Genomic DNA, 26,144 nt, shown 5'->3' with positions numbered 1-26,144 from the left:
TTAATTAATAGATTTAATTAGTGAGCAGTTTTTTTTTTTTGGTAAGCCCATCCGGTTTCCAAGGCTTCGCCCTGACTAATCCGGATCCGACCCGTGTCGCGCACCTGGCATGGTGGGGGAGTCTTCCAGTGGGAATTTTTTGCATTCACAAGGACTCGAACCCGAGACCTTGCTTAAGCGATATCAAGCCGCTTACCACTTGGACCAACTCCCATTGGTTAGTGAGCAGTTTGATAGCATTAGACAATGTCTCCTTATTTAAAAAAATCAAACTATAAAAGAAAACTCACGAGCATTACTATGTTGGAGTTTTAAGATTCTACTAATATCCTACTAACAACAAACTAATAAATATTTATGATAGATACATTTTACTTATTTTTATTATTTATTATTAAAAATTTCAACATATATAGCAAATGTTTTATTATTAATTTATTACACGAATAATATAATTGTTTCGTAATTTTTCTTTTGTTTGACTCTATCAAAAAGACAGCCAGTATAAGTAATAGTTTGCGATACATAAGTTTATTCTACTTTCTTCTAAAAAAAGTTTATTCTACTTTTCTTTATTAAAAAAATTAATTAACCCAATTCGAATTGGGTAAATTTTTTAACTAATGGTAAGAAGTATAGAAATGACTAGTAATTATATTGTTTTCAGTCCATCGGATTGGATATGATTCATATGAATATATAAGAAAATAATATTAAAAAGAAAAAAATAACAAGTGTAGCATGAACTTGGTAGCTGTTAACAACTCAGGGCAAATTATTTCCCATTGACATACATTCCTTGAGAACAAAATTCCTCAATTTAATCCTTATTTCTCTCCTAAATTTCTAATTTAACTTTGAGAAAATTAACATTAGAAATAAAGTTTTAAGCTTAACACAAATTATTCCCTTAATTTGCTACATTTTCTTGATTTTTTCCTAGTTTTTCATCTCTTAATCTGATTTCTTACCTTAAAGATCATAAATTAATCTGTCCGGCTATAACACATATTGGGTCCAACTATCCTGTCCAGGCTTAAACATATAAACCAACCAAATAAACATAATAATTATTATTAATGATTAATCTTTATTAATTTTCTTAGAATACAGTTTATTTTTTATTTTTTATTATTTTTGGTTTAACGCGTTACCAACTATACAACGTCAAACCTACAATAAAATAATTGAAAAAAAAAACACACATTATAACATATCACAACTGTCTATCCAAGAACCTTCTAATTACCTTCTTTAAGTTAAATTCATTTCCCTATAAATTTTCTCACAGTTTAATTATCACTCATCTTCCTCACACTTTATACTTGTTCAAATCTCTCTTAAAAAACCCTAATCTTTGATTTCCATTTAATTATATATAATTACCAGTTATTTCATTTGAAATTCGTTCAAGATTCTCATTGTATGGGAAACTACGTTTCAAGAAAATTATCACATCCCATACAGAAGAACTCAAGAAAATTGACAAAAGTGATCCTTCCTAATGGCGAAATCCGGCAAATCAAGAATCAACCCACCACCACGAAGGCGGCGGAGCTAATGATGGACGTACCGAACTTTTTCATCACCGACACAAAAACACTCAAAATGGGCAAAAGATTTTGTCCCTTAAACGCAGATGATGATCTTGAAAACGGTAATGTGTATATTATGTTTCCGATGCATCGGAAGAACTCTGTCGTCACTGCCGGTGACATGGCTGCTCTTTTTATGACTGCCAATAAGGTCTTGAGACGTGCTTCTGTAGGGAATAACAGTGTTAAGGTCTTGCCGGAGTCGGAGTCTGCCGGAGAAAGCTGTGAGGAATTTGCATTGCCGAGGTTGAGTTTGGAGGATATTGAGGAAGTATCAACTCCTGAGTTTAGGCATAGGATATCAATGTCTAGGTCAAAGAAACCAGTGTTGGAGACTATAGAAGAAGAGTCCATTTTTTCAAGGTGATCCGTGTATTTTTTTTAGGGTTTTTTTTTGTTAGAGGAATTATTATCTAAGTCGGTGTATAATATACACTTCAATATTGAATTTTAAATTTTCTTTTTAGAAATATAAAATTAGTTTAAAGAGTAGATTATTTGTTTCGGAAAATGTAGAACTCAATTAGTTTATAGCTTTTGGCAAAAAAAAAAATAGTTTATAGCTAAGTGGTTCCTCCTTTTCTTTTTGGAGAAAATACATTTTTCTAATAAAAATATAGGCCATTTATTATATATATCCTGTACTAACATTTTGTCTTTAAATCATGTCAAAATATATTTACTTGTCAATCAAAATATTCAACTAATAAAAACATAATATAAGTAATTTTATTTATTATCAAAAACAAAAAATAATTTTATTTATTTTATTTAATTTTATAATACATTAATTCATAATTCATAATTTAATAATTTTAATAAATCATAAAATAATTTCAGTTACTAATGGATAAATTATAAATAAATTATAAAAATATATTTTTAAAGATATTGTGTTGATTTTTTTAATTCTTTTGATATTTTTCATTTATGTATTAATTTATTTTAAAAATAAATAAGAAACTAAATTATATTCTATTTTTACCAATTAAATTCTTTGACTGATCACAAGTAGTTGACATAATTTACATAAAAACTGTTTTATCAAAAAAATAGTAGTCTGAGATTATATGGAGCAATCGAACAATAATTTTTATTTAGGAAATAAGTAACATTTTTCCTTCATATATTTTTATATTGAATCTCACAAATTATGAGTTTTTAATTAGTACTTTTCATGATTAATTGATTTTTTTTCAGACGGTGATCGAAATGTTATTAGCATGTCTGACTAATTCAAATTACTGGCAAATTGGATAATTTTAAATTTTTAATGACTGTTTCTTCTTCCATTTGTCAACTGTTTAATGAAGAAACGGATTTGGCCGAGAAATAAATTACAAGGTGATTAATATAAAAATTGTTAATAAAATATAATTACTTGCTAAATCATTTAGTAATTAAATATAAGCTTAATGCCTTAAAAAACCCTGAATTTTCATTCCCTTTCCAATCCTATTCTGACGTTGAAAAATTATCAATTTTATTCCAGTTTGCAATTTTTCATTTCAATTATACCCTAAAGCATAAAATTGACCTTTATTTATTTGACAAAAGTTCAATAATTTTTTTTTAAAAATGGTCAATTTAATATAAAAAGTTAATCTAATGCAAAAAGGGTCAATTTAGAGAATTTTTGTCAAATAAAAAAAGATCAATTTTATGCGTTAGGGTACAATTGAAATGAAAAAAATACAAAATAAGATAAAATTGACAGATTTGTAACGTCAGAGTAGGATTGAAAAGAGAATAAAAAGTCAGAATTTTTTAAGACATTAACCCTTAAATATATATACTACTAGCATATATCAATGAATAATTCAAAGTTCAATTCAAACTAGTAGTATTAAAAAATCACATTACCAGCAAATTGGTTATGAAAACTTCAATTTATTTTGGTTGACCCTGCCCAATGCCCAGAAGCAGAAGAAAGCTAATGAATGTTTCTTCTCCAATATTTGGTCTTTTGCTGATTAATGCAGAAACGGATTTGGCCAAGAAATTAATTGCAAAACTGAAAAGGACACCTTAATTCTTTTGTTGTTTACTATGACATGCATGAATCTTATAATGTCATAAAAATCTACTTATCTTAAAGTAAAATGGCCTTAAACTTCGAGTGGAACTTGTACTAACTTGGCCAACTTCGAGTGGAACTTGTACAGTACTAACTTAGTCAACTTCATTTTGTAATGAAAAATATTTTATAATTCACCATTTTATCCCACTTGATTTCTTTTATGTGACGGTATTTCATTTGTTCAATTTTTTTAAAAGTATATATAAAAATTGGTAGTGGATTATATAGCATCACTCTTGATCTTAACATCTGTATTGATTATCGCATCAACAATTCCGTCAATCTAAATAGTGTATTAACCGGATCTATGACAAAAAAAGTGTGGTTATCGGTTCTAACCGGTTCAACCAATTATTGATAAATTATGATGGTTTTATAATGAATTTAAGGAAAATAAAAATGTCTTATGTGCATATCTGTATCGTGGGAATTGATTTCTGTCGCTTTCTCGCTTTCGCTATTGCTGTTGGTTTGGTTGTCAAAGCTTGAACTCCAAAAAGAGGCACACACTACCAATAGAAATTGGTTAAAGTGATAAGCGGCTTGATATCATTTAAGTATGGTTTCGGTTTCGAGTCTTGTGAATGCATAAAATCTTCACTAATAGGCTCACTCACCATGCCAGATGCGCGACACGGGTCGAATCGGATTACTCAGGACGAAACACTGAAAATCGTACGGGCTAACAAAAAACAAAGACACACACTTATTGAACCACCACTACGCGCATCGTTCGTCCATTCAGCGGGTTTATTGGTTATTTAATCAAAACACTTTTCCTTATTTTCTCCCACAATATTTTTGTGACGTCAATATTATTACTCTCTCCCTCTTTTTATTTAATTATTTAGCTAAAATTGCACATATTAAAACAGCGAATGTTTTGTCTTAAATTATATAAATAAATACTAACTTATTTATAATCCTATTTAATAAATGCATTGTAAATTAATTAACTTATATAGAATCATTTTATTAAAAAAGGATAAATCTTGAAAATAATAGATAAAGTCATATTAAAATTTTAAATAGACAAATAATTAAAGATAAATATATTTTTTTAAATGAATAATTAGAAAAAAATGGAAGGAGTACTATTTTTTATAATGTTGTTAGAAGAAAGAATTTATTTGAGCCATCCTTTAGTATTCTTTTATATAAATGACTAATGAGGGATTTGCATGGACTATGAAGTAAATATGAAGGGTATTATTTAAAACTTTTCCCTTGAAAATGAAAAAGAAAAAAAAACTTGCAAAATCTATAACTGTTGCAGAATTCCCAGTTCAGTGCTCCATTTTGGCGCCCAATGTACCAATCCCTATATTTAAACCCTTAATCTTCCATTCTCCTCGCTCTAACAGTAAACGATCGAAAACTACAAAAAGAATGGAAATAGAATCATTAACATCAACCTCTCAATCACTCAAAACCCTAAATTCTCTTACCCTTTATCAATCTTCACTCTCTTCCCTTTCAATTCCGAATCAAATCCCTCCAAACCAACTCTCATCATTCCCTCCATCCAAACACATCCCTAAGACCCACTTCTTAATCGACGCCTTCCGCTCATCCGCCACCGCCGCAACCACCGCGTACTTTCTCACTCATTTCCATTCCGATCACTACTCCGGTATCACCTCTAATTGGTCTCGAGGTATAATCTTTTGCTCCCATATAACTGCTAATCTCTTAATTCATATCCTTAATGTACCCTCTCAGTTTGTTTACCCTCTGAATTTGAACGAGACTGTGATTATTGATGGCTCTGAAGTTACTTTAATTGACGCTAATCACTGCCCCGGCGCAGTTCAATTCTTGTTTAGAGTTAAGAGTTTTGGTGGGATTGAAATGTATGTTCATACTGGTGATTTTAGATATTGTAGTGATATGAAGGAGGCTAGGGTTTTGAGGGAATTTGTGGGTTGTGATGCGGTTTTCTTGGACACGACTTATTGTAATCCTAAATTTGTTTTTCCTAAGCAAGACGAGTCTATTGATTATATTGTTGGTGTTATTGAAAGAATTGGGGGAGGGGAGTTTCGAGAAAAGAGTAGTAAGAGTGTGTTGTTTCTTGTTGCGACTTATGTGGTTGGAAAAGAGAGGATTTTGATTGAGATTGCGAAGAGATGTAGAAGGAAGGTGTTTATTGATGGGAGGAAAATGAAGGTTTTGAGTGTTTTGGGATATGGGGATTGTGGGGTGTTTACGGAGGATGCGACTGAAACTGATGTTCATGTTGTTGGGTGGAATGTGTTGGGAGAGACTTGGCCTTATTTTCGGCCTAATTTTGTTAACATTAAGGAGGTTATGGTGGAAAGAGGGTACTCCAGGGTTGTGGGTTTTGTGCCAACTGGATGGACTTATGAAGTGAAGCGTAATAAGTTTTCGGTTAGGTCAAAAGATTCATTTGAGATTCATCTTGTTCCATATAGTGAACACTCAAATTATGATGAACTTAGAGAGTATGTGAAATTCTTGAGACCTAAGCGTGTTATTCCTACAGTTGGTATGGATACTGAAAATCTTGATAGTAAACATGTTGTTAAAATGCAGAAACATTTTGCCGGTTTGGTAGATGAAATTGCTAATAAGAAACAGTTTCTGAAGGGTTTTCATCGTCAATTCTCTGAGAATGCTGAGAAGTTCGATATGGAAGATGTTCATGACTTAAGTGAGGGATTGAATCAAGAGAAAGAGGTGAAATTAAATGAAGAAAAAGCCATTGAAGATAAGGATTCAGGTGTTGTTTTGAACTCATCAGTCCTGGAAGAATCTGGTTCGCAAACTTTAACCACAATGAATGATGAGGAAGCTGAGAATATCATACTAGAACTTCATGAGTTTTTGCCCTTATGGGTTACTCGAGACCAAATGTTAGATTTGATTGGCATATCAGGAGGGAATTTGGTCGATGCAGTTTCTATTTTTCATGAGCGCGAAACTGAATTTCATCAACAAGTTTTTGATAGTACTACAGCTGTCCCTTCATCTCAAACAGGCTCAATCAATGAATCTGAATTATCTTCAGAACCACTTTCTATTAGGAATAGTGAACAGATTATAAGTACTCCTTCAAGTCAAAACTTCATATCATTAAGATCTTGCTCAAATCTTTCAATCAAGAGCAGTATGTCCCCTGGAAAAAAGAAGAGGGTTGTGGAAAATAAGCGTAGCAAGAAAGTCAAAACTAAATCAAAACCTGAAACTAGTGGGCAGAAGCAATCCACGATTACAAGCTTTTTTACCAAAACCGCGTCTAGTGTTTCTCAAGGTAGTGTGGCGAGGTTGTGTCCTAAGCTATCTCCAGTAGATAAAGACACATTGCCGAATGAGGACAGACCAGTATACGAAGACGAGATAGAACAGTTCATTCGGATAATTGGTGGCAGTGAAGCATCAAGAGGCTATGCTACCACAATCCTGGAGAGGACCAAAGGAGATATAAATCAAGCACTAGATATGCACTATGGTAAATCAGAGGGTAATCATGGGGAGAGCATAGAGAAATTGGTAGCATCAGGTGATTTGGGGGAGCCCCAATGTCGTACTGATGAGTGCTCTTCTTCTCACGATGGAATTGTGTTAAAGGAGGAAGAACACCGTGTTGATCTGTCTCTGCAGAGATCATTGACAGAAGCTATGGCCCCATCTAATGTTGCATTACCAGCAGAAAAGTACAATCCTGTACAACATGGTCTGTTTCCACATTTGTGAATCTGATTAGCTTGTTGCTATTCTTACTTTTTCAGTATATAGTGTCAGGCTCTGAAGTTAAACAGTGAGATGCATATGCAGCATGCTGGAGGGTTGGAGAACCTGCACCCTATCTCCATCTTGCACGAACATTTGACCTGGTTGAGGCTGAGAAGGGAAAGATTAGAGCTACTTCTATGATGTGCAATATGTTTAGAAGGTTTTCTGCTGAGGGTGCTCTTTTATTTATTTATTTATAATCTCTTTCCAAGTTACTTTTCTTACTTGATAATGACTTTGGTATATTCTTAATTTTGATTCCAACATACTGCTTGCAATGCTTTGAATCCTGCAGTTTGCTAGCGTTGTCTCCAGAGGATGTGCTACCTGCTGTGTACTTGTGCACAAACAAGATCGCTGCTGACCATGAAAATATAGTTAATGCATTTCTTTTCAGATACTGGATGTTTGTTTTATTTGTTGTGTTGCTCTGTTAGGACATCATTTATAAATCTTCTTGTCGTCCAAATTGCATCATAAACTATTCCTAACTAACTTTTGAGGCTTATTAATTTCGACACTGGATGGTCATTGCATACTGCTGGTTTAGCATTGAGAGAATTAAACTCAATAATGATGATATTCAATTTAGTTTGCCTGCTGGTGCTGGCATACTTCTGGCCCAATATTGACATGCTTCATATCTTCACAGTTGAAGGTTGCTATATTTTGGGGGAAACAAGAAAACAAAATGTACTAATGCTGCCATACTAATGCAGGAGCTAAATATTGGTGGCAGCTTAGTCACATCAGCGCTAGAAGAGGCATGTGGGACAAACAGGTCTAAAATAAGGGATATGTACAATAGTTTGGGGGACCTTGGTAGGAATTGATGGGTTATTTTCATCTAAATATTTGTTTATATGATTTTTTTACTAATTATATTTATAGGAAACTTGCTAAGTAAATTTAAATGGTTAATAGGTGACGTTGCTCAAGTATTCCGACAAACACAGACATTACTTGCTCCTGCTCCTCCCCTTCTTATCAAAGATGTATTTTCTGCCCTCCGAAGGATAAGGTATGGATCATCCAATTTTTAATTTTTTTATTAATCGGTGGAACTGCCGATTTGATTTGTTGTATTGCTATGACACAGTATTAAATGTATACAAAGGCTGAAGGCTTTTTAATGTAATGATGTATACAAGGAGTTTTCTATTGGAGTATAGGCTTTGAGTAACGAGGTTGGACTTCCCAGAAGTTTCATAACATTGTTGAGAAAATATTTCTTTTTTGTTTGATCTTGGATGTTGAGGTGGATTTTCAAATGTATTTGGAGATTGCACTTGCATGTAGTTAAGCATCTTTTCCCATTTTTTCCTTTTTTCTTTTTTTCTGATGTTTTGCTACTCTGAAGCTACAATGATTTGATTAGCAGTTATCACAGTAACTGTGACAACTGTGTAAAGTTGAATTTGCTAGAAATTGATGCCAACCGCCTAGGCAGTTGCCATCAACTTTACAGCTTAACAACTCAAATGCAGAACTTCACTGTTTACTCTTGCGGGCTAGTCAAATGTTGCCTCCTGATTGATGCCTTTTTCTCAATTATGCCGGGAAGCACTCAACTAATTGTTTGTCTTCTTTGGCTAAAAGCCTAAACTAATAAGTGGCCGGATTAGTAACTTTAGAAATTAATTATTTACAATTTTTTGTTGTATGTTTTTTTAAATATTTTTGTATTTTTAGTTTATTGGCCATTGTTTGCTATTTTTGTTTAACCTAGGCATTTGCAAGCAAATATGTCATGCATTTGTTGATGTCATTCTCATGTTGTTGCTCCATTTATCAGTTTGCAGACAGGTGCTGGAAGCACTGTTCGAAAGAAAAGCCTCATTGTGAATCTTATGCGTTCCTGTAGGGAAAAAGAGATAAAATTTATTGTTAGAACTCTGGTAAAAGTTTCTGCAAAATTTAAGCTATGTTACTGTATGCAATTTTATAATAAGCATTAGGAGTTATCAGAAACAGCCTCTTCTTTTGCTTTTATCAGGTAAACTAAGAGAAGTATATCGGGATCTTATTTAATCCATTAATTGTTTAACTGGTTAGATTTTGATATGTTTTTAGAAAGTTTACGAAGAAATGAAGGGTTTGATCTAGATGATAAGTTTCCACATGCATGGTCACCTGATCATATGTGTTTGTAACTATCTCTGTCATAGATATAGATAGCTTAGGTGTCCATTGTCCACCATGGATATCTTATATGTTTGAAGGAATCCCAAGTTAATTTCCTTGTTCACCTTGGGTACACTTTTTTTCCTAATGCGATCGAAGCAATGCAATTAGTTTTCTTGTGTATTTTTTCTGCCCAAAATCTTCTGATGGAAAAAAGGAAAGTAAACTGAAGAATAAAATATTTTAGAGATATTTTTCTAAGTTTAATCTAGGGTTATATTTATACCAAATGTGTGCTAGAAAACTTTAGTCGTTCAATCTTTTATGTAGCTTAATCCTTTCCATGACAGTTGTGAGTAGTCAAAGTTATATTGATTTTTTATATTATCTATTTAAATTTATTCGTGAATAGGTTAGGAATTTACGGATTGGAGCAATGATGAGAACTGTTTTACCTGCACTGGCTCAAGCTGTCGCTATGAATTCCTTGGTCTCATCTTCTGATGAACAGAAAGCTGAAAGTTTGAAGGAGAAACTTCAGGTTATTCATATCAAACCACGATGTTATTCTTAATTCTGTCTTTTTCATGCCTGCCGATTGAGGATGTTTAGTGTAAAATAACTTGGTATCATTTGCGTGTGTTTTAAAGGAAGAAAGTTAAGTAATTTTTATTGTGATAGAATTAACTTTTGGTTTATATCAACATTGGATCTTGCCTGTATTGATGTTAGTTACCTCTTCCTCCAGAGCGTTTGTGTCTATAGATGATGCTAATCATGTCTTTCTGTTACTCTGTAGTACCTTTCTGCTGCTGCTGTAGAAGCTTATAACATACTTCCAAGTTTGGTGAGTTGCATCTTGCATGTATTTGCCTCTTAAGTAATTTTTTTCCTATTACTCTAAAAGTGTTAAAGTGGGAAATCCCACATTGGTTGTGTGTGTGAGTGGACATGTGTTTATTTATTGGTTGGGCACCTCCACTTAACACCAATTGGTTTTAAGATGGAATCTAACATGGTATCAGAGCCTTGTCCATTCACACAATTTGAGTTTGGCCCGGCCCACGTGAGATTTACGTGAGGGGGGACTTTGTTGCTCGGCCCGTACACGCTACGCGTGAGGGGGAGTGTTAAAGTGGGAAATCCCACATTGGTTGTGTGTGTGAGTGGACATGTGTTTATATATTGGTTGGGCACCTCCACTTAACACCAATTGGTTTTAAGATGGAATCTAACAAAAAGCTTGCAGAGTTTCATCTTTGTTATGCCGTGTGCTAACAGGATTTGGTTGTTCCGTCCCTCATAAGTAAAGGCATTGACTTTTCGACGGCAACCTTGTCAATGGTTCCAGGAGTACCTATTAAACCTATGCTTGCAAAGTACACACTCCAGTCAATTGTTACTTGCTATCAAGCATATTACAAAAGTAATCTACTGAAGCCTTGGCTAATTCCATGTGTCTTCCTGTGGTAGAATTACAAATGGAGTTCCTCAAGTGCTAAAAGTTTTTCAGGATAAAGCTTTCACATGCGAATACAAGTATGCTTCTCTTTCATTAAATCGATTCTGTTTCTAAAGCGCTTTCTCTGTCTTGTTTTGAAGTCTCAATGGATATTCTAGCACTTGAATAATTCAACGTACAAATACTTTCTAAATTTTTATTGTAGAACTGGTTAAAATTACATAATTCTGTTCTTTGTCATTCGACTCAGGTAGCAATTTGCCCCCTCAACTTGTAAGCAATGAGCAATTAACACGCAAATTAACTTTGTGGGCAAATCAATCACGAACTTGGTGATTATGGTCAATTAACCCCATTTTGGCAATTTGCCTCTTTAACTTGTAAGCTAATTGTCCCCCCAATTAGCAATTTGCCCCCTCAACTTGTAAGCTAATTGGCCAAAATGTGGCTAATTGACCATAATTACTAAGTTCATGACTGATTTGTTCACAAAGTTAATTTATGTGTTAATTGCCCATTGCTTACAAGTTGAGGGGGCAAATTGCTACTTAAGTCTTTTTCATTCTCCAGTTCAGTTCATTACGAAAAGTTTTGTCCATGAGAGGATGCGATATACATAATACAAATTTCATGATGAAATGTCTGACAGACTGATCATTGTGTTGCCCAGTCAAACATTTTTAGCTGATACATTGTCAAGACATGCTTCATTTTTGAATTAGATATTAAAACTTTTGAAAATTAGATAGATATTATTGAATAGGATCTTAAAACTTCTGAAAATTAGATAGATATTTTTGAATAAAATATTAAAACTTCTGAAAATTAGAAATGAGAGATGGCTTGATTATATTATCAAAGACCACCACAAACTGTGATTGATTGGACTTTTCGAAGCACATGTCTTGTTATTTACGCATAAGAGAAACCTGAGTAGTAAAATGGTCATTCTATCATGTATTTATTAATATCTTTAAGTAAGCTTGTGTTACGTGAGAAAATATATCCAATAATCATGCTGCGTTTCACTTTTTTTTTTTTTAATCATTGTTTTCTTTACAGCACTTATGCTCAATTGCCACAAGGACATGACCTGCCAGCAGTAGCCACTGGTGCTGCTGTCACCAACTCACCACCATCGCTTGCTTGCAACACTACATTTATAACCACACACACCAATATATTTTCATCCTTACCATAAATATGCCAGATATAAGAAATATATTTTTAATTATGTTAATGCTACTTTTGTGGCCAAACATAGGAATGGTATTATAATTTCATGTATACTTATTTTATTTTAGTATATCCTACCAAAGACTCCTCTTGCTTTTGATTGCTGTTGAGTTAGGTTGACATATTTCATAACATATTTGGCAGATAGTTTTTCTTTTTCATCGATTGGATTGAAAAACTTTTTCATCTTCTTGATTCCTCATTTGATATGATTTCTTTTGTAATTTCAGATATGATGGTCAAAGGGCCCAAATTCACAAATTACCAGATGGAAGTATACGTGTCTTTTCAAGAAATGGGGATGAAACAACTTCACGATTTCCGGATTTGATTACTATAATTGAGGAATCTTGTAAAGCTGCTGCGATGACTTTCATAGTAGATGCAGAGGTTAGATTTAGTTGTCTGAAGCTCTACCTTTTCCAAGAGATTGAATTTTCAGGATATTAGGCTTTGCTGTTTTTATTAATCTCTGAATGGGGCAAGATTTTGTTATTTTATTTTGTCAAACCTTTGGTTTCAGGTAGTTGCAATTGATAGAAAAAATGGCTACAAGCTGATGTCCTTCCAAGAATTATCTTCAAGGGAGAGAGGGGGCAAAGATTCATTAATCACAGTGAATAAGATAAAGGTGCGTCCATTGTAAGTCCAGTATATAAATTTACTGATTCGTTGTAACCCTTGACATTCAATGTGAATTGAGTCTTGAGAACAAATTTGATGTTCCTTTTTAGTCTTCACTAGCTGTAGTTTCAATGTGCAAGTCTAAGCACAAATTAGAAATGCTGGTAAATGCATATTGTTTCTGCACATGTGCAAAAATAAGTAGTGAAAGCATTCCAGAGCCTTGGCATACTGTGTGTGAGAACTGCAGCATGCTTGTATAACATTTTTCTCCAGTCAACTGGCCATATGTGGATTGATATGTATATTTACACGAGTTTGTATTTTATCTAACTGTCGTGAGAAGATTGCTTACTGGCTGTTCTTTGTGAGTTAACTATCTTGCAGCCTATGAAACATCTCAATTGCCTTTCTTCCCTCACAAAAGTGAATTAGATAAAGTTACATACATGTTTTTTTTAAACTAGTAATTTATGATGTTGGAAAAGGAGTTAGTATATGCTCTTGTTTTAGATAATTAGCCTCCTCAAATCTGAGATTGAGTATGAAATTACTTTTAAGTAGAACAAGACTAGTATGAGTTGTTTAAACTTGGATTTGGAAATTTTAAGGAACAGTAATTTTAAATTTCAGAGAGCATATTATTAAATTGACTTTGGGACTTTCTAAAACAAATTTTTTTTTCCATAAGGTGCATATATTCGTGGATGGACCCTCATGACCCCCTCAAAGCTGTAAAAAGAAATATCATACAAGTTTCTCTTTTCTGGAAGATTATATCGGTCTATATAAGTTTATATTTTTGATGCAATGAACCTTTTTTTACTGAAATACATACACATGGTGATTTCTAGTAGAACACTGACTTTGTTCCTTGTTTTAATCAACTCATATGTTATTCCTTTCCTTCACTCGGAAATTATCCCCTTCTAAATAACAACTGAACTAGGTAAATTTAAAGACAGTTTATGCAAAGCATATTTATATATCTTCAATAGAGCTCCATCTGCCAATCAGCTAATTGTCTATTGGCGGGCAGCTGTTCTTCTCAAACCTTCAGTTCTAGATCCATTAGTAGCTTAACAGGATTATAAATTGTGGAAATCAAGGAGAGGACAAGAATATAATATAACCTCTATATAAAAAAAAGTGTGTTTCTAATTCGGATGATTAATTAAGCGCGTTCACAAGTGTACTCATCTGGCCTCAAAACATGAAGAACCTTCCAAGTTAGATTTAATGATCATAGCATGTGAATTTTCTGAGGGTTAACTTTTCGTGTGACTTCATAGTAGGATTTGTTAACATAAGAAGAATGGAAAAAAAAATATTTATGCAGAGCCTATTTAATATACTTAGCTTTGTTTGCCTGATGAAATGCGCTAGCTAGAGTGAAGCATACTAGTGGAAAATATAGGTGTTAAAGCTGTGCAGCTATCTGTTACTTAATATGATTTGATGTGTCTGCTGTGTCTGTGATCTATGAATGTGATATGATGTCAAATTCTTCTCTACAATAGTAGCTATTCTGGTTTTTATGGTTGCCACTATGTGCAGGTCCAGATTTGTGTGTTTATCTTTGATATCATGTTTGCTAATGGAGAACAGTGAGTACCTTGAACCTTTTGATGCAATGATTTTAAGTCCTATGCTTCATGTATAAACAGGACAGATAATGTAGCTTACATGTCGATTTGCAGCCTCTTGCAGTTACCTCTCCGCCGAAGAAGGACCTGTACTATTTTCTTACCCGTGATGATGAACATTTTATCATCAAAAATAACTCCTTTTTATGACTATGATGGGTTTGAAGTTTTATTGTTTTGCTTCTTATGTATTTCAGATCTTAAGAGCTTGTTTTGCGATGAGAGAAAGGGTTATTTTGAATATGCTAAGGAAATGACGGTAACTGCTCCACATTTATCAGTTAACTAACTGTTCTATCTTCTACTAAATTGTTAATTAGTTTTACTTTTGTAGGTTGAAGCACATGATGCTTCTTTGACGAATGAAGTAACAGAGGCCAAGATGAAAGCTTTTCTGGAAGATGCATTACACTCCTCATGTGAAGGAATTATGGTGAAAACTCTAGATTTTAAAGCTGAATATTCCCCTTCAAAACGCACTGACACATGGCTAAAGGTTTTAATCTGACACAATTTTATTCTGTTATCTAACAACGGGAAGAAGAAAGTAAAGATGCATAATTACACATGGATTAAAATTTAGTCTTCTTTGCAGGTCAAGCGAGATTATGTTGAAGAATTGAATGATTCTCTTGATTTAGTTCCTATTGGTGCTTGGCATGGAAATGGTAGAAAGGCGGGATGGTAATGACACTATATTCCTCCCTTTTATGCTTTCTGCGTTTTACAGCTAATCGTTTCCTGTGGCTTTGTACATTTGTCTTTGTTTTTTGCTTTCAGTTGTTACAACACAAAATTATACTTCTCGGTTAGTCAGTGGGCAGTTGTAACCGTCATTCCAAAACTGTGAAAATTGTTGACAAATGAGACAGATCGTAAAAATTGAGGTCTAGCAAGTAACAGCCTTTCTTAAGGAAATTATGTCAGTATTTGAAAATCCACCAATTTATGATTGAAGCTGACAAATACACGAGCCTTCTGATTTTGTATATTTCATAATTGCCTTTTTATGTGAACCTGTGGTATGTGAAATAAGTGTCATACATAATTGACATTTACTATGTTGCAGGTATAGTCCATTCCTCATGGCATGTTACAACCCTGAGACTGAGGAATTCCAAAGTGTATGCCGTGTCATGTCTGGGTTCTCGGATGCATTTTACACTGAGGTAATTAGGTTTTATTGTTCTCATGGTACTTAGAAAGATGATTAGTTTACAATTGTTCTTGTATATTTTATTGACTTAAAGAAGATAAGTGGTTTTCAGCATTATGGAGATAACGTTTAGTTAACTATCATGGTTTGTCGAGATCTTAAAGACTCGGTTCAATTTGAAAATCCAAAAGTTTGGTAAAAATTGTTTTTTTTTTTAATTATACCATAGTTAATTAGAGGATGGTGCTCCTCTAGTTCATTGTCTTTCTCCCATCTACAGCTTGTTTTATCTATATAGCTTGATTCTCTCGTTTCAAGATTTATAATTCCATGATATCGATACCCGCGTCCTACTTTTCTTGGAGGCAACCTGTGGCCGTCGACATAATAAGTGCAATCATGTGTCAAATCTGGTCAGTCTGACTTGCAACTATGTTGAATGGAGACTTATCGATACATTTCACCATTTGGTTTCAGAAAACAATTCTAAAACTCCAAATTTTATTTTTGTAATCTAATCTTGTAAAAGTATTGTTTTGCTATTTTTCATTTCAACTTTTCTCGTTTAGCGTTTCCATTTCTGTGCAACATAGCCTGCAAGTATGTGGACAGCTAGCAAAAGCAGAGAAACTGCTAAGACTAGTAGTTCGGCTTGGTGACTTTGAAACTATAAATCCTATTCAAAACTAGCTCCTGTTAATTTCATATTTTTGATAATCGTAAGCTGTCATAATTGAGTTGCAGATGAAAGACTACTTTTCTGGAGATAGAGTGTTGCTGAAAAAGCCGCCGTACTACCGAACTGGTGAGGTCCCTGATAAGTGGTTTTCTGCAGAACTTGTTTGGGAAATACGTGGCGCAGAATTTACAGTTTCACCGGTTCACCAGGCGGCTGTAGGTTTAGTTCATCCATCCCGTGGAATATCAATGAGATTTCCAAGATTTATTGGCTCTGTTTCAGATAGAAATGCAGAAGAATGTAGCACAGCTGAAGACATTGCAGAAATGTTTAATTCTCAAACAAGGAAGATGGACGTAACAACTGCAAATTGAATTTACTCTTTATGATTGTGTACAAATGCCATTTTTTGTAGTATGCAGGTCTTTTTGTATAGGATATGTGTGAAGAAAATGCAGAGGTAATCAAACAGTTTTAGGGCTTATTTGGTTCAGTTTTAGCATTATGAAATATTAAATTATTAGATAAAATTTAGGACTAGTTGCAAAATAAATTTTAAATCTGAGCGCGTTTTGCAATTTAATATGGAACTTTCAATTTTGGCATTGTAATATATAAATTATCAATTATTTTTTTCAATTTGGACTAATAAAATATTGATGTAGATGTCGAAATGTATTTATCATAAATTTTTTCAGTGTTGTTGAAAAATCATCTGTTTTGAATTGTAAACAAATTAATACTTCATATTTTAAATTAATACTGTTAAAAGGTTGCGTTTAAATTACAAAATATTTTGATAATTTGTTTTGCAATTATCTCTAAAATTTAACTGCTGACAACTACTCAGTTAACATATTGGAATTTGAAAAAATTATAATTTTGTCGTAATATTTATCTCTTTAATTTGACAAATATGATTGAGAAAAGTTGTCCCCAATCATTTGGCATTCAGTTGGAAGCCTGCTAAGTGCTAAGCTCTAAATTAAGACCCTTATTTTGCAAATTGCTCCTTGTACTTTTCTATCTAAACATTGAAGTCCAATCCTGCAAGCTTAATTTTTAAAAATCTTCTACTTTAAAGTTTCAAATATGTCATCACAGCTCCCATCTGTCCATAATTTTGCAACTATTTTTTAATATTCTTAGATTACAAATTCATTTTAACTTTTAAGATATATTTTCGAAATTGTGAATTTAAGTACATGAAATCTACTATGGATTCTTTAGTAATTTGTTTAAATTCAATTTTTTAGAGAATGATTAAAATTGTGTTGAATATAGCAAATATATTGGTTATTTTTTTGGCAAGAGTAACATGACGATGGAGGACCAACTTGAAATATATCCATATTGTACAAAGAAACTTTGCAATTTTACTCAAATGTCTCATCTTCTTCTTCCTCATGCTAACAAAATTTGGACCTAAATTCAAAATACATAACTTATGTATTAAATAAAAATAGAACAAAGGGTCAACGCGCCCCCTGAACTTGTGTTACAGGGTCATCTAGCCCAATTTTTACTTTTTTGAGCAACTAACCCCAAAACTCTTCATTTTTGGGTCAAATAACCCCATAATTTATATTTTTATTTTAAAAACAGATTTAGGATAATTTTATCGCAGTAATTAGGGAAGTATCTAATTACTTTTTTGCATCCCTCACCTTCGATTTGTATTTTACGCGTTTTAAAAATACAATTATGGGGTTACTTGACCCGAAAATGAAGAGTTTTGGGGTTATTTGCTCAAAAAAGTATAAATTGGGTTAGATGACCCCGTAACACAAATTTAGGGGGCGCGTTGACCCTTTGTTCAATAAAAATATATTGTTATTATAAATAATATTATTACAATAATTAAATATACTATCTAAATGTAAAAATCCTAGATCATTTTTTTTTATTTTTTTTAAAATATAATCTAATTACGTTAGTAGTTCGTTGCTAATAGTTAGATTTTTAGAGTTTAAATTGACCGTAAGCAGCCGCGAGCTCTAATAAGACTCGAAACCAAAATCTTACATGTCTTTTTTTGCAATTAAACAAATTCTCTCTCTCTTTACACTTAAAAAATAATAAAGCCAAATCCCATCTAAGCCCTAACTTTAGCTCCGAGGCAACAAAATTCTACAGAGTGACTAAACTCATTTCAATTCCCGCTTCTCCCATTCTCCCGCCATTTCCCAAAAATATCGATTCCCTTTTTAAATTGAATTTCACTAATTAATTTCCCCATTTCTCAATCTTCAATTCCTTCTTCAAAAGTTAAAAACTCTCTCATCTCGTCCTCTCTATTCAGATTTTACCTTCAATTAGTTACTACCCAGATTCAATTCTTCTTCAATTTAAGGTTTCCGAACTTCTGTTTGGTTGATTTTGTGCTATTTTCTTTTTAGGGTTTTCGTTTTTGATGAAGGTGGAAGGGCGGTAGTGGTGGTTTTACGGTTTCGTTTTTTTTGGGAGTTTAGAAAATGAGTGCTGTTAATATAACAAACGTGACTGTGTTGGATAATCCGGCGCCGTTTTTGTCCCCTTTTCAGTTCGAGATCTCATATGAATGTTTGACTCCGCTTAAAGATGGTATGAATATTTATCTTTCTTTCTTATGCTTCATTTTTTCTCACTCTATTAATTTAGATGCATAAACTTTGAATTTGAACGTGTTTATTATGTTTTAAGGGTTTTGTATCCATGTTGCTAAACTAGGGTAATTAGCTCACGATATTGGTGAATGATAAAGATAAGAAATCTATGTAATGATTTTGTTTAGTCCTGAGATTAAGATTTTGAAGAGAAATTTGTATCATTGTTTTCTGAAATGTCTTATTGTCTCACTTTGAGCCTTGTCGGGCGAGAAAGAAGCTTGTTCACTTTGTGCCTTTGACTATGTTTTATGTTTCCCGAGTTCTTTAACTTTCTGTTTTCTGTTGACGTTTATTGGTTGTATCCAACGGGAAGTTTATTGATATATAGACTAAATGCCTCTGTTGTACTCAAGTGGTTGGTTTAGGTTATGTCTCCAACTTAGTTCTTACCACTTATCAGTATCTTACCAAAAACAAAGTTTGCAAAGTTTCTTTGCTTGTTACTTGATTGACTGTACACTCGTTCCGTTATGGCTGCCATACTTAACCGTAATGACATTGTATATTCATTATATTCTTTGTGTCATTTGATTGCAAGTGATCATTGCACATTTTTGTAATGAAATACTCTGAAAACTGTCTTCCATGACTTGATTAATTTAAGCCTTTGCTGATTTGAGTTGCATTGTTTTGTGCAAAATTAATCTTTATCTTTCTCTAGACATTCAGGTTAATCATTTGTGTTCTGCAGATATCTGTTAGTTGCTAATGATTTTTACTGTCACACCATTGCAGACCTGGAATGGAAACTAATCTATGTAGGCTCTGCCGAGGACGAGACATACGATCAACTTTTGGAGAGTGTACTTGTTGGGCCAGTCAATGTTGGAAATTATCGTTTTGTCTTGCAGGTAACTTACTATAAACCTGTATAAATTTTTATGTTGGACAAATTTCTTTCTGCATTAAATTAATCGGAGTGTTTGTATTAATGCTTTTGATTGTTTGTCTTCCAGGCAGATCCACCGGATCCTTCAAAAATCCGTGAAGAAGATATAACTGGTGTTACAGTTCTTTTGTTGACCTGCTCTTATCTGGGTGAAGAGTTTGTTAGAGTTGGCTACTATTTGAACAATGATTATGAAGATGAGCAGATGAGAGAGGAGCCACCACCTAAAGTGATAATCGACAAGGTTCAAAGGAATATTTTGTCTGAAAAACCAAGAGTAAGAAAGTTCCCCATAAACTTTTATCCCGAGAATGCTGAAGTTGCTGTGGAACCTCCTCCACAAGAACAACAACCTGAAACTGATGAAAACATAGACCAATTACCTCCTTCTCCCGAACATTCTACTGATAAAGAGGGATCTTAAAGTAATCTTACCGTAGAATCAACTGGTCTCCTCCCAAATTTTGCATTGAAGTTAATGTGAAATCATTGGGTAATGTTATGGCCGGTTTGGGGAGCTGCTGTTGTCACTTTTATGTTTTCAGGATATAATGGTGGATGCCTTGGGTTCAACTGGCTTTTTTTTATTCTCCTGAAAATACTTTTGCTATGTATTTCTTTTTTTCATTATAAACCTCTGTATTGCTATATTGACACCCTTCTCTCAGGATTGATAAAGTTTGTTATTATATTAACTTGTTATTGTACTAGTGCCAAATTTTCTAATATCAGTATTTGTTTTTCAAATTTTTAATAAGATTGTCTAAGATAATCTTTGTTAAAAGCCTTGCTATATGCATGTTTATGCCAAAAAAATCAAAGAAACCTAATAATTGGAATTAATTGATAAATTTGATATGAAATTATAATCTATTTTGGTTTTAAAATCAAATTTTTTAATTTACTCTTATGCAAATTGATTTGATTGGTTTGATTCAGTTAAATTTTAAATATTTATTTATTTTACAGAATCAATCTGGTGTTTTGGTAAAAAAAAAAAAAAACTCTAGTTTAATTTCATTTTCTTCTCATACTAGTGAAATTCAATGACTTGCCTCACTATTTCAGTATTTTTGAGGTTCAACATCAAGAAGGAAAGAAGTCTTTGACTGGATGGATTTACTGTTCAAACACTGGATTTGCTGCAGGTAAAACAAGAACAGCCAACTCAATGCAAACTGTAAATTTTCTATTTGTTCTGAAAAAAAGTATATTATACAACTAAAAATTGGCTAAACAAAAACATATTTGGTGAAGAAAGCAGAATTGACCCTTGTAGGAACCAGAATCTACAAAAGAACATGCCCTTGGCAGCTTTAAAAGAGAGCACATGGCCAAAACTATATTTCACCACCTTCTTCCTCAAGTTTCACTACAATAATCAGCTAGCATTCTTCAGTCATCGGCTTTGCGCTTTTTCTTGGCTTTTGTTTTTGTCGGTTCCTTCGCTTTCTCTGTATTTGAAACATCTTTCTCTTTCTGCATTTTACATTATGGGATCAGAACAAATGACAAATCATCATTAAAGCAACAAAACAATGATTATCAAGAAATAGATGTCTGTACCCTCTTTCGTGATCTCTTGTTTTGCCGTTGCCGCCCTTTATTTGGCTTTTTTGGTTTACTCTGTATGGAATGTTTAGTTATGTTAGCTACATGATCTAACCTGGTATCCACTATTCAGTTGGGCAATTTCCATATAAGATGAACAAACCTGTGCAATAGCCATAATACGGGCATGCATTTCCGCAGGAGTCTCCTGATTCTCAATTTCTCCATCACTGTTCAGCATGGCCTTAAGCCTATTTTCCTTCAGTAACTTCTCAGATCGACTATGTCTCTACAAAAATTTCCAGATTACTATATCAGGCAACTAAAAGTATATACTCAAAAGCTTTAATATCATCTCAAGTTACTAAAAGTAGTTTTTAAATACTGAAAATGCCTATGATATTGTGTGCAAAATGATTGCTTGAATGAAGCTACAGTCAAACTTCATTCTTTAAAGCCTCATTACCAAACATTAAACCCAAAATTGTTTTCATATAGAGAAAATTAGAAAGAAGCATTAGCTAATAGCCAACCAAATAGAATTCCAAGGATTAAACTTGAATGTCAAATTTAATTTTAGGAAACAGAAGTGTACAAAATGTCTTACCTTAGAATTTATGTGAGTCTTCATAGACTCCTCGGTCAAACAGAGAATGCGAGGACAAATCCGACACTTAAATACTGACTTAAATTTCAATACAAAATCTTCCATTTCAGCTGGGTCTGATTCCTTTTCAGCCATGATATTGAACTTTTTTTTAAGCAAGTGAGCATTATGTTTGCCAGATAACCCAGAACCAACACGGATTTCTTTATCACTTCCGGTTCCATCATCTTCATTTGTAAAACCTATTCCAAGAATATTAGGATATAAGACATCCCACTAGCAAAGATTTTAGTTTTATTAGAATGAACCAAAGGATGCGTTCTGATTTCTGAGCTCAAATTAATATATTAATACTGAAGTTTGACAAATCAAACAAGATATGTTGGTGTTGCATCCTTCTGTAGACTGTAACTACTGAACATCTCAAGGCTTGCACAACAAGTAAGAAATAGCAGAGACAAACTTAAATTGCTTTTACTTGAATGCAAAATAATATTTGAAATAAAGCACATATATCAGACTTCATATTTTATCATCTACAGAACAAAACATTATCCCCAACAAGAAGTAATCCCATAGAGGTGGGGCTCTAAAATGAAATGTTGAGAGAGTTGGTCAACAGTAATATCCACTTCAACTTTTCTGGATGATCTTTATATCAAAAGTAGAGTCTACAAACTCTAGACAGTCATAATAAGGAAAAATAGGAAAAATACTGGAAACATGTAAGTGATGCAGTAAATATCCCGCGTAATCATCATTTTATTGGCAATAACTTCAAATAGCATATCATGTAACTTAATGCTTAAGCAGAATCATCCATGAAATGCTGAGAAATCCTCAAGATACAAAGTCGATTTGGATAACGAGTCACAGACAACAAAATAACCAAAGCTCATCGCAACAAGCTGTCAAGTAACTTCAGCACTTAAATTAGTATCATTTTTCAGTTTGAAAAATTCACAAAAAAATGTTAAGTCAAATAGATTAGCTGATATCCAACCATTGATGTTAACTAAATTTCAAAGGATTACATGATAGTCAGCCAGATTGATAAAAAGAAGGTACAACCATAAACACAATCCTAATATAAGTCTAATTCATGAATCATGACCACGCAAAAAATACAGAAGCAAAAAAATCATCAAAAAGGCACATCCCAACATACAGCCTATGAATGGAAAAATCGTACCTGAGGAGTCAACATCAATTTCCTCAGCGGAGCGATCCTCACTGTCATATCCTGATATACATTAGGAGTTAAGTGTCATTGTAAATATGTACACCAATGCGATCTACTACAAGTTAATTAGCTTGCAAACAACCAACTTTCCATAAAATAAATACTAGAAATGTGAGATAAATCAGATAAATAACCAAAAAGAACCAACAACTAGACACATTGAGTAATAAAGAGAAGAGTGAAACAAACAAACCAGATGATGAAGAGGAGGAGGATACATAATTTGCTTTAACCTCAGCAACTTGAGCACTGTCATCTGACTCCTCTGCTTCAGGTTCAGGTTCAGCTTCAGAATCATTATCATTAACATTATCTTCGTCGTCATCAGAAGAGGAAGATGAACCGGAAGAGGGTTCATCTTTATCCCCATGTTCTTCCCTAAAAAACCTTCTCTTTATCATATTACTCTTCCAATCTACACTTCAACAATTCAAAAAAACAAACAAACAAACTCAAGAATATCAACAACAACAGCACAAAATCAAAGCTACCCAAAAGTAATGAGAGAGTGAGTAAAAGCTTACATGAATTAATCTGCGAAAGTAGAGACGGCTGGTACAAGAGAGTATGTGAAAGAGAAGGGTTTTGGGTTTAAAGTCTCTTAATTTTTTTTTTTTTCAGAGACAATAGTGATGCAGTGGAGTTCGGGTTCTGTGGATGCTAGAACTGCTCGTGGGCTAGGCCTGGGCCGAATCATTCGGTCCAATGTATAGCGCATTGCCTTCCAGCTCCACCTGTAACCAAATTCATATTTTAACTATTTTCACACGTATTATAGATGTAAATAAGTTCTAATATCAGAATAAAATATACATTTCAATTTAACATTATAAGCTGGTTTTCGATATATATATATCTAGGATTAGGATCCTCTCTTGTTTATGGTACAAATTTAGAGAAATTGAGGTTGGTAAAGGGAAACAATTGGAGGAATGGAATTCTAGGGTTCAAAATCTAATTGCCTTAGGGCCTGTTTGGATCAATTCTAGTGTAGAATTCATTTCATTTTTAAATGAATTTTACATGAAAATCATCTGAAAAATAAGTTTTATTATTTGATTTTCTGAATTTTAAATATGAAAATGATATTAAATTAAGTGAAATAGATTGAATATTATATTTCGAGTGTAAATATAAATTTAAATTGTGAAAATTCATTTGAACCAAACATATATTTTGTAAAATTTTAATTGAATTCCATAAAAATTGTGAAATTCATTTGAACCAAACATACCCTTAATCTAATCTAAGGTCAGTTTTATAATTTTTTAGAAGTGCAATGAGCATAGTATGTGTTATTTTTTTCTTAAAGATAGCTTTAATACCTTTACTTACTTATCTTAAAAATTTGCTCCTTATATAGAGGGCCAATTATAATCTTTTCAAATTTATATAATTGTATTTTTAATTTATTGTAATTTTTTTGATGAATTAATTAATTTTAATTATATTTAATTTAAGTTTAAGTATAAAACTTAATCTATATGGCAAGACTAGGGGTGTGCATCGGTCGGTTCGGTTCGGTTCGGTTTGAAATATGTCAAAACCGAACAAAACCGAATTTATTTTTAAAAAAACCGAACCGAACCGAATGTATTAAAAAACCGAACCGAACCGAACCGAAATATTCGGTTCGGTTCGGTTTAAAAAATTCGGTTTTACCCTTCTATTATTCACAGGTTCAAGACTTTTTATTCATGAAATATTTATTTAGACCTATTAATAATGATATTCACATTCTGAGAGACAAATGTATAAATCAAAGATACAAATTCAGAAAGTTTTTAAAGTTCAAATGTATAAACACAGTTCATATATTTTAAATGCAGAAAATGAAAATTAAGTATCTTCAATTCAACTGCAAAAGTACAAATCAAAATTTGAAATTTTAGCTCCACATTTTTGTCAATACAGCAAATCCATAAACAAGAGCCAAACCCATCACCTGCAATTCAAGAAACATAAATGCAAAAAATCATAAACAGAGATATACACCTCAAAACTTTACAATTCAATATTTACAAAAGTAAAACTCAGAAATTAAAGTAAAGGAAAATCATAAAACTCAAAAATAAAAATTGATGCTATGCTTAAATGAAAAATTAGAAAACGTTTTTAAATGTTGATGCGAAAATCTGAAAATGAGTACTTTAAAATTGCTTTCGTTCTCGTACTGTGTTGGATCCGTCAAGCACTGTGTGTTAAGGCGGTCAGCGTGACTTGTGAGATCCAGGCGAGCCGAGAGCGAGAGATGGAAAGAATTAAGATGGAAGCAGGTTAAGGTGGCCGGAGTGAGTGTGAGATGGAAGAAAGTTACGGCGGCCGAAGTGAGTGAGAAGGATTTTAAGGTTTTATTGTAAGAGTTAGGCGGCTAGATGAGTTGTGGTGGATTAGGGTAACATTGAGAGAAAGTGAAAAAAATGAAATTAGGGCTTTCTGTATTAGGCTGTGTGTGAGTGAAGTGAGTGGATTAAATGAACGATCCTCAAGGGATAAAACGACTGTGTTTTAATTTTCCGGTTATTCGGTTAAATCGGTCGGTTTTTCATCCAAACCGAACCGAACCGAATAATCCGAAAATTTTATTTAACAAAACCGAACCGAACCGAAAAACCGAACCGAAATTCTAAAATCGGTTCGGTTCGGTTCGGTTTTTCGGTTTCGGTCGGTTTTTGCACACCCCTAGGCAAGACACACACACACATGGAGAGATTTTTAGATAGACTCAGTCTACCATGTCATCTGTGGATTAAGCCTATTATATAATGAAACGTCATTAAAATGATGACAATCTTGTAAATTCGTTTATTATTTATTTACACTTTTGAATAATAATATTATAAGATTG

At 33.1% G+C, this 26,144-nt stretch overlaps 4 protein-coding genes across 8 annotated transcripts; 3 read left to right on the top strand and 1 right to left on the bottom strand.

Annotated features, from left to right (window-relative positions):
* The first annotated feature begins 1,293 nt into the window (after positions 1-1,293).
* On the top strand, positions 1,294-2,013 carry LOC126678859 (uncharacterized). The gene has a single exon (XM_050373774.2). The coding sequence runs from the start codon at positions 1,426-1,428 to the stop codon at positions 1,960-1,962; it is 537 nt and encodes a 178-aa protein (XP_050229731.1). The 5' UTR covers positions 1,294-1,425; the 3' UTR covers positions 1,963-2,013.
* A 2,945-nt stretch (positions 2,014-4,958) lies between these two features.
* LOC126677022 (DNA ligase 6) lies at positions 4,959-16,941 on the top strand. Of its 4 annotated transcripts, XM_050371441.2 has the most exons (19): positions 4,963-7,372; positions 7,474-7,591; positions 7,727-7,808; positions 8,151-8,253; positions 8,356-8,452; positions 9,227-9,329; positions 9,968-10,096; positions 10,355-10,402; positions 10,837-10,934; positions 11,029-11,094; positions 12,484-12,643; positions 12,777-12,884; positions 14,435-14,484; positions 14,578-14,612; positions 14,721-14,782; positions 14,858-15,019; positions 15,119-15,207; positions 15,593-15,692; positions 16,424-16,941. In XM_050371441.2, exons 1-19 carry the CDS (start codon positions 5,065-5,067, stop codon positions 16,730-16,732), a joined length of 4,227 nt encoding a protein of 1,408 aa, XP_050227398.1. In that variant the 5' UTR covers positions 4,963-5,064; the 3' UTR covers positions 16,733-16,941. The 4 variants fall into 4 exon arrangements, 3 of the variants coding, with proteins under 3 accessions (XP_050227401.1, XP_050227399.1, XP_050227398.1); XM_050371442.2 differs by lacking the exon at positions 14,578-14,612 and having other exon boundaries at positions 4,962-7,372; positions 12,777-12,895; XM_050371444.2 differs by lacking the exons at positions 15,119-15,207; positions 15,593-15,692; positions 16,424-16,941 and having other exon boundaries at positions 4,960-7,372; positions 12,777-12,895; positions 14,858-14,977.
* Positions 16,942-18,416: 1,475 nt separating this feature from the next.
* On the top strand, positions 18,417-20,605 carry LOC126676177 (probable histone chaperone ASF1A). Its single transcript, XM_050370329.2, has 3 exons — positions 18,417-18,941; positions 19,742-19,857; positions 19,963-20,605. Exons 1-3 carry the CDS (start codon positions 18,833-18,835, stop codon positions 20,317-20,319), a joined length of 582 nt encoding a protein of 193 aa, XP_050226286.1. The 5' UTR covers positions 18,417-18,832; the 3' UTR covers positions 20,320-20,605.
* Positions 20,606-21,063: 458 nt separating this feature from the next.
* LOC126676340 (uncharacterized) lies at positions 21,064-23,928 on the bottom strand. Of its 2 annotated transcripts, none has more exons than XM_050370521.2 (7): positions 23,821-23,928; positions 23,490-23,711; positions 23,246-23,296; positions 22,054-22,295; positions 21,610-21,735; positions 21,462-21,521; positions 21,064-21,374 (listed from the first exon to the last, which is right to left on the bottom strand). In XM_050370521.2, exons 2-7 carry the CDS (start codon positions 23,695-23,697, stop codon positions 21,291-21,293), a joined length of 771 nt encoding a protein of 256 aa, XP_050226478.1. In that variant the 5' UTR covers positions 23,698-23,711; positions 23,821-23,928; the 3' UTR covers positions 21,064-21,290. The 2 variants fall into 2 exon arrangements, with proteins under 2 accessions (XP_050226478.1, XP_050226479.1); XM_050370522.2 differs by having other exon boundaries at positions 23,490-23,716; positions 23,821-23,922.
* Between the last annotated feature and the right edge of the window lie 2,216 nt (positions 23,929-26,144).

The sequence above is a fragment of the Mercurialis annua genome, linkage group LG4, assembly GCF_937616625.2.
Source record: "Mercurialis annua linkage group LG4, ddMerAnnu1.2, whole genome shotgun sequence".
NCBI classification, from domain to species: domain Eukaryota; kingdom Viridiplantae; phylum Streptophyta; class Magnoliopsida; order Malpighiales; family Euphorbiaceae; genus Mercurialis; species Mercurialis annua.
The sequence above is the reverse complement of the archived record's forward strand: the minus strand, read 5'-3'. Positions and strand labels throughout refer to the sequence as shown.

Coding starts and splice junctions, on each gene's coding strand:
- LOC126677022 (XM_050371441.2), top strand. CDS start 5,065: ATGGAAATAGAATCATTAACATCAACCTCTCAATCACTCAAAACCCTA. Junction 7,592..7,726: donor ATGTGCAATATGTTTAGAAG/GTTTTCTGCTGA, acceptor TGAATCCTGCAG/TTTGCTAGCGTTGTCTCCAG. Junction 7,809..8,150: donor CTGCTGACCATGAAAATATA/GTTAATGCATTT, acceptor ATACTAATGCAG/GAGCTAAATATTGGTGGCAG.
- LOC126676177 (XM_050370329.2), top strand. CDS start 18,833: ATGAGTGCTGTTAATATAACAAACGTGACTGTGTTGGATAATCCGGCG. Junction 18,942..19,741: donor TTTGACTCCGCTTAAAGATG/GTATGAATATTT, acceptor ACACCATTGCAG/ACCTGGAATGGAAACTAATC. Junction 19,858..19,962: donor ATTATCGTTTTGTCTTGCAG/GTAACTTACTAT, acceptor TTTGTCTTCCAG/GCAGATCCACCGGATCCTTC.
- LOC126678859 (XM_050373774.2), top strand. CDS start 1,426: ATGGGAAACTACGTTTCAAGAAAATTATCACATCCCATACAGAAGAAC.
- LOC126676340 (XM_050370521.2), bottom strand. CDS start 23,697: ATGATAAAGAGAAGGTTTTTTAGGGAAGAACATGGGGATAAAGATGAA. Junction 23,297..23,489: donor CTCCTCCTCTTCATCATCTG/GTTTGTTTGTTT, acceptor AATGTATATCAG/GATATGACAGTGAGGATCGC. Junction 22,296..23,245: donor AATTGATGTTGACTCCTCAG/GTACGATTTTTC, acceptor TTCTTGGAATAG/GTTTTACAAATGAAGATGAT.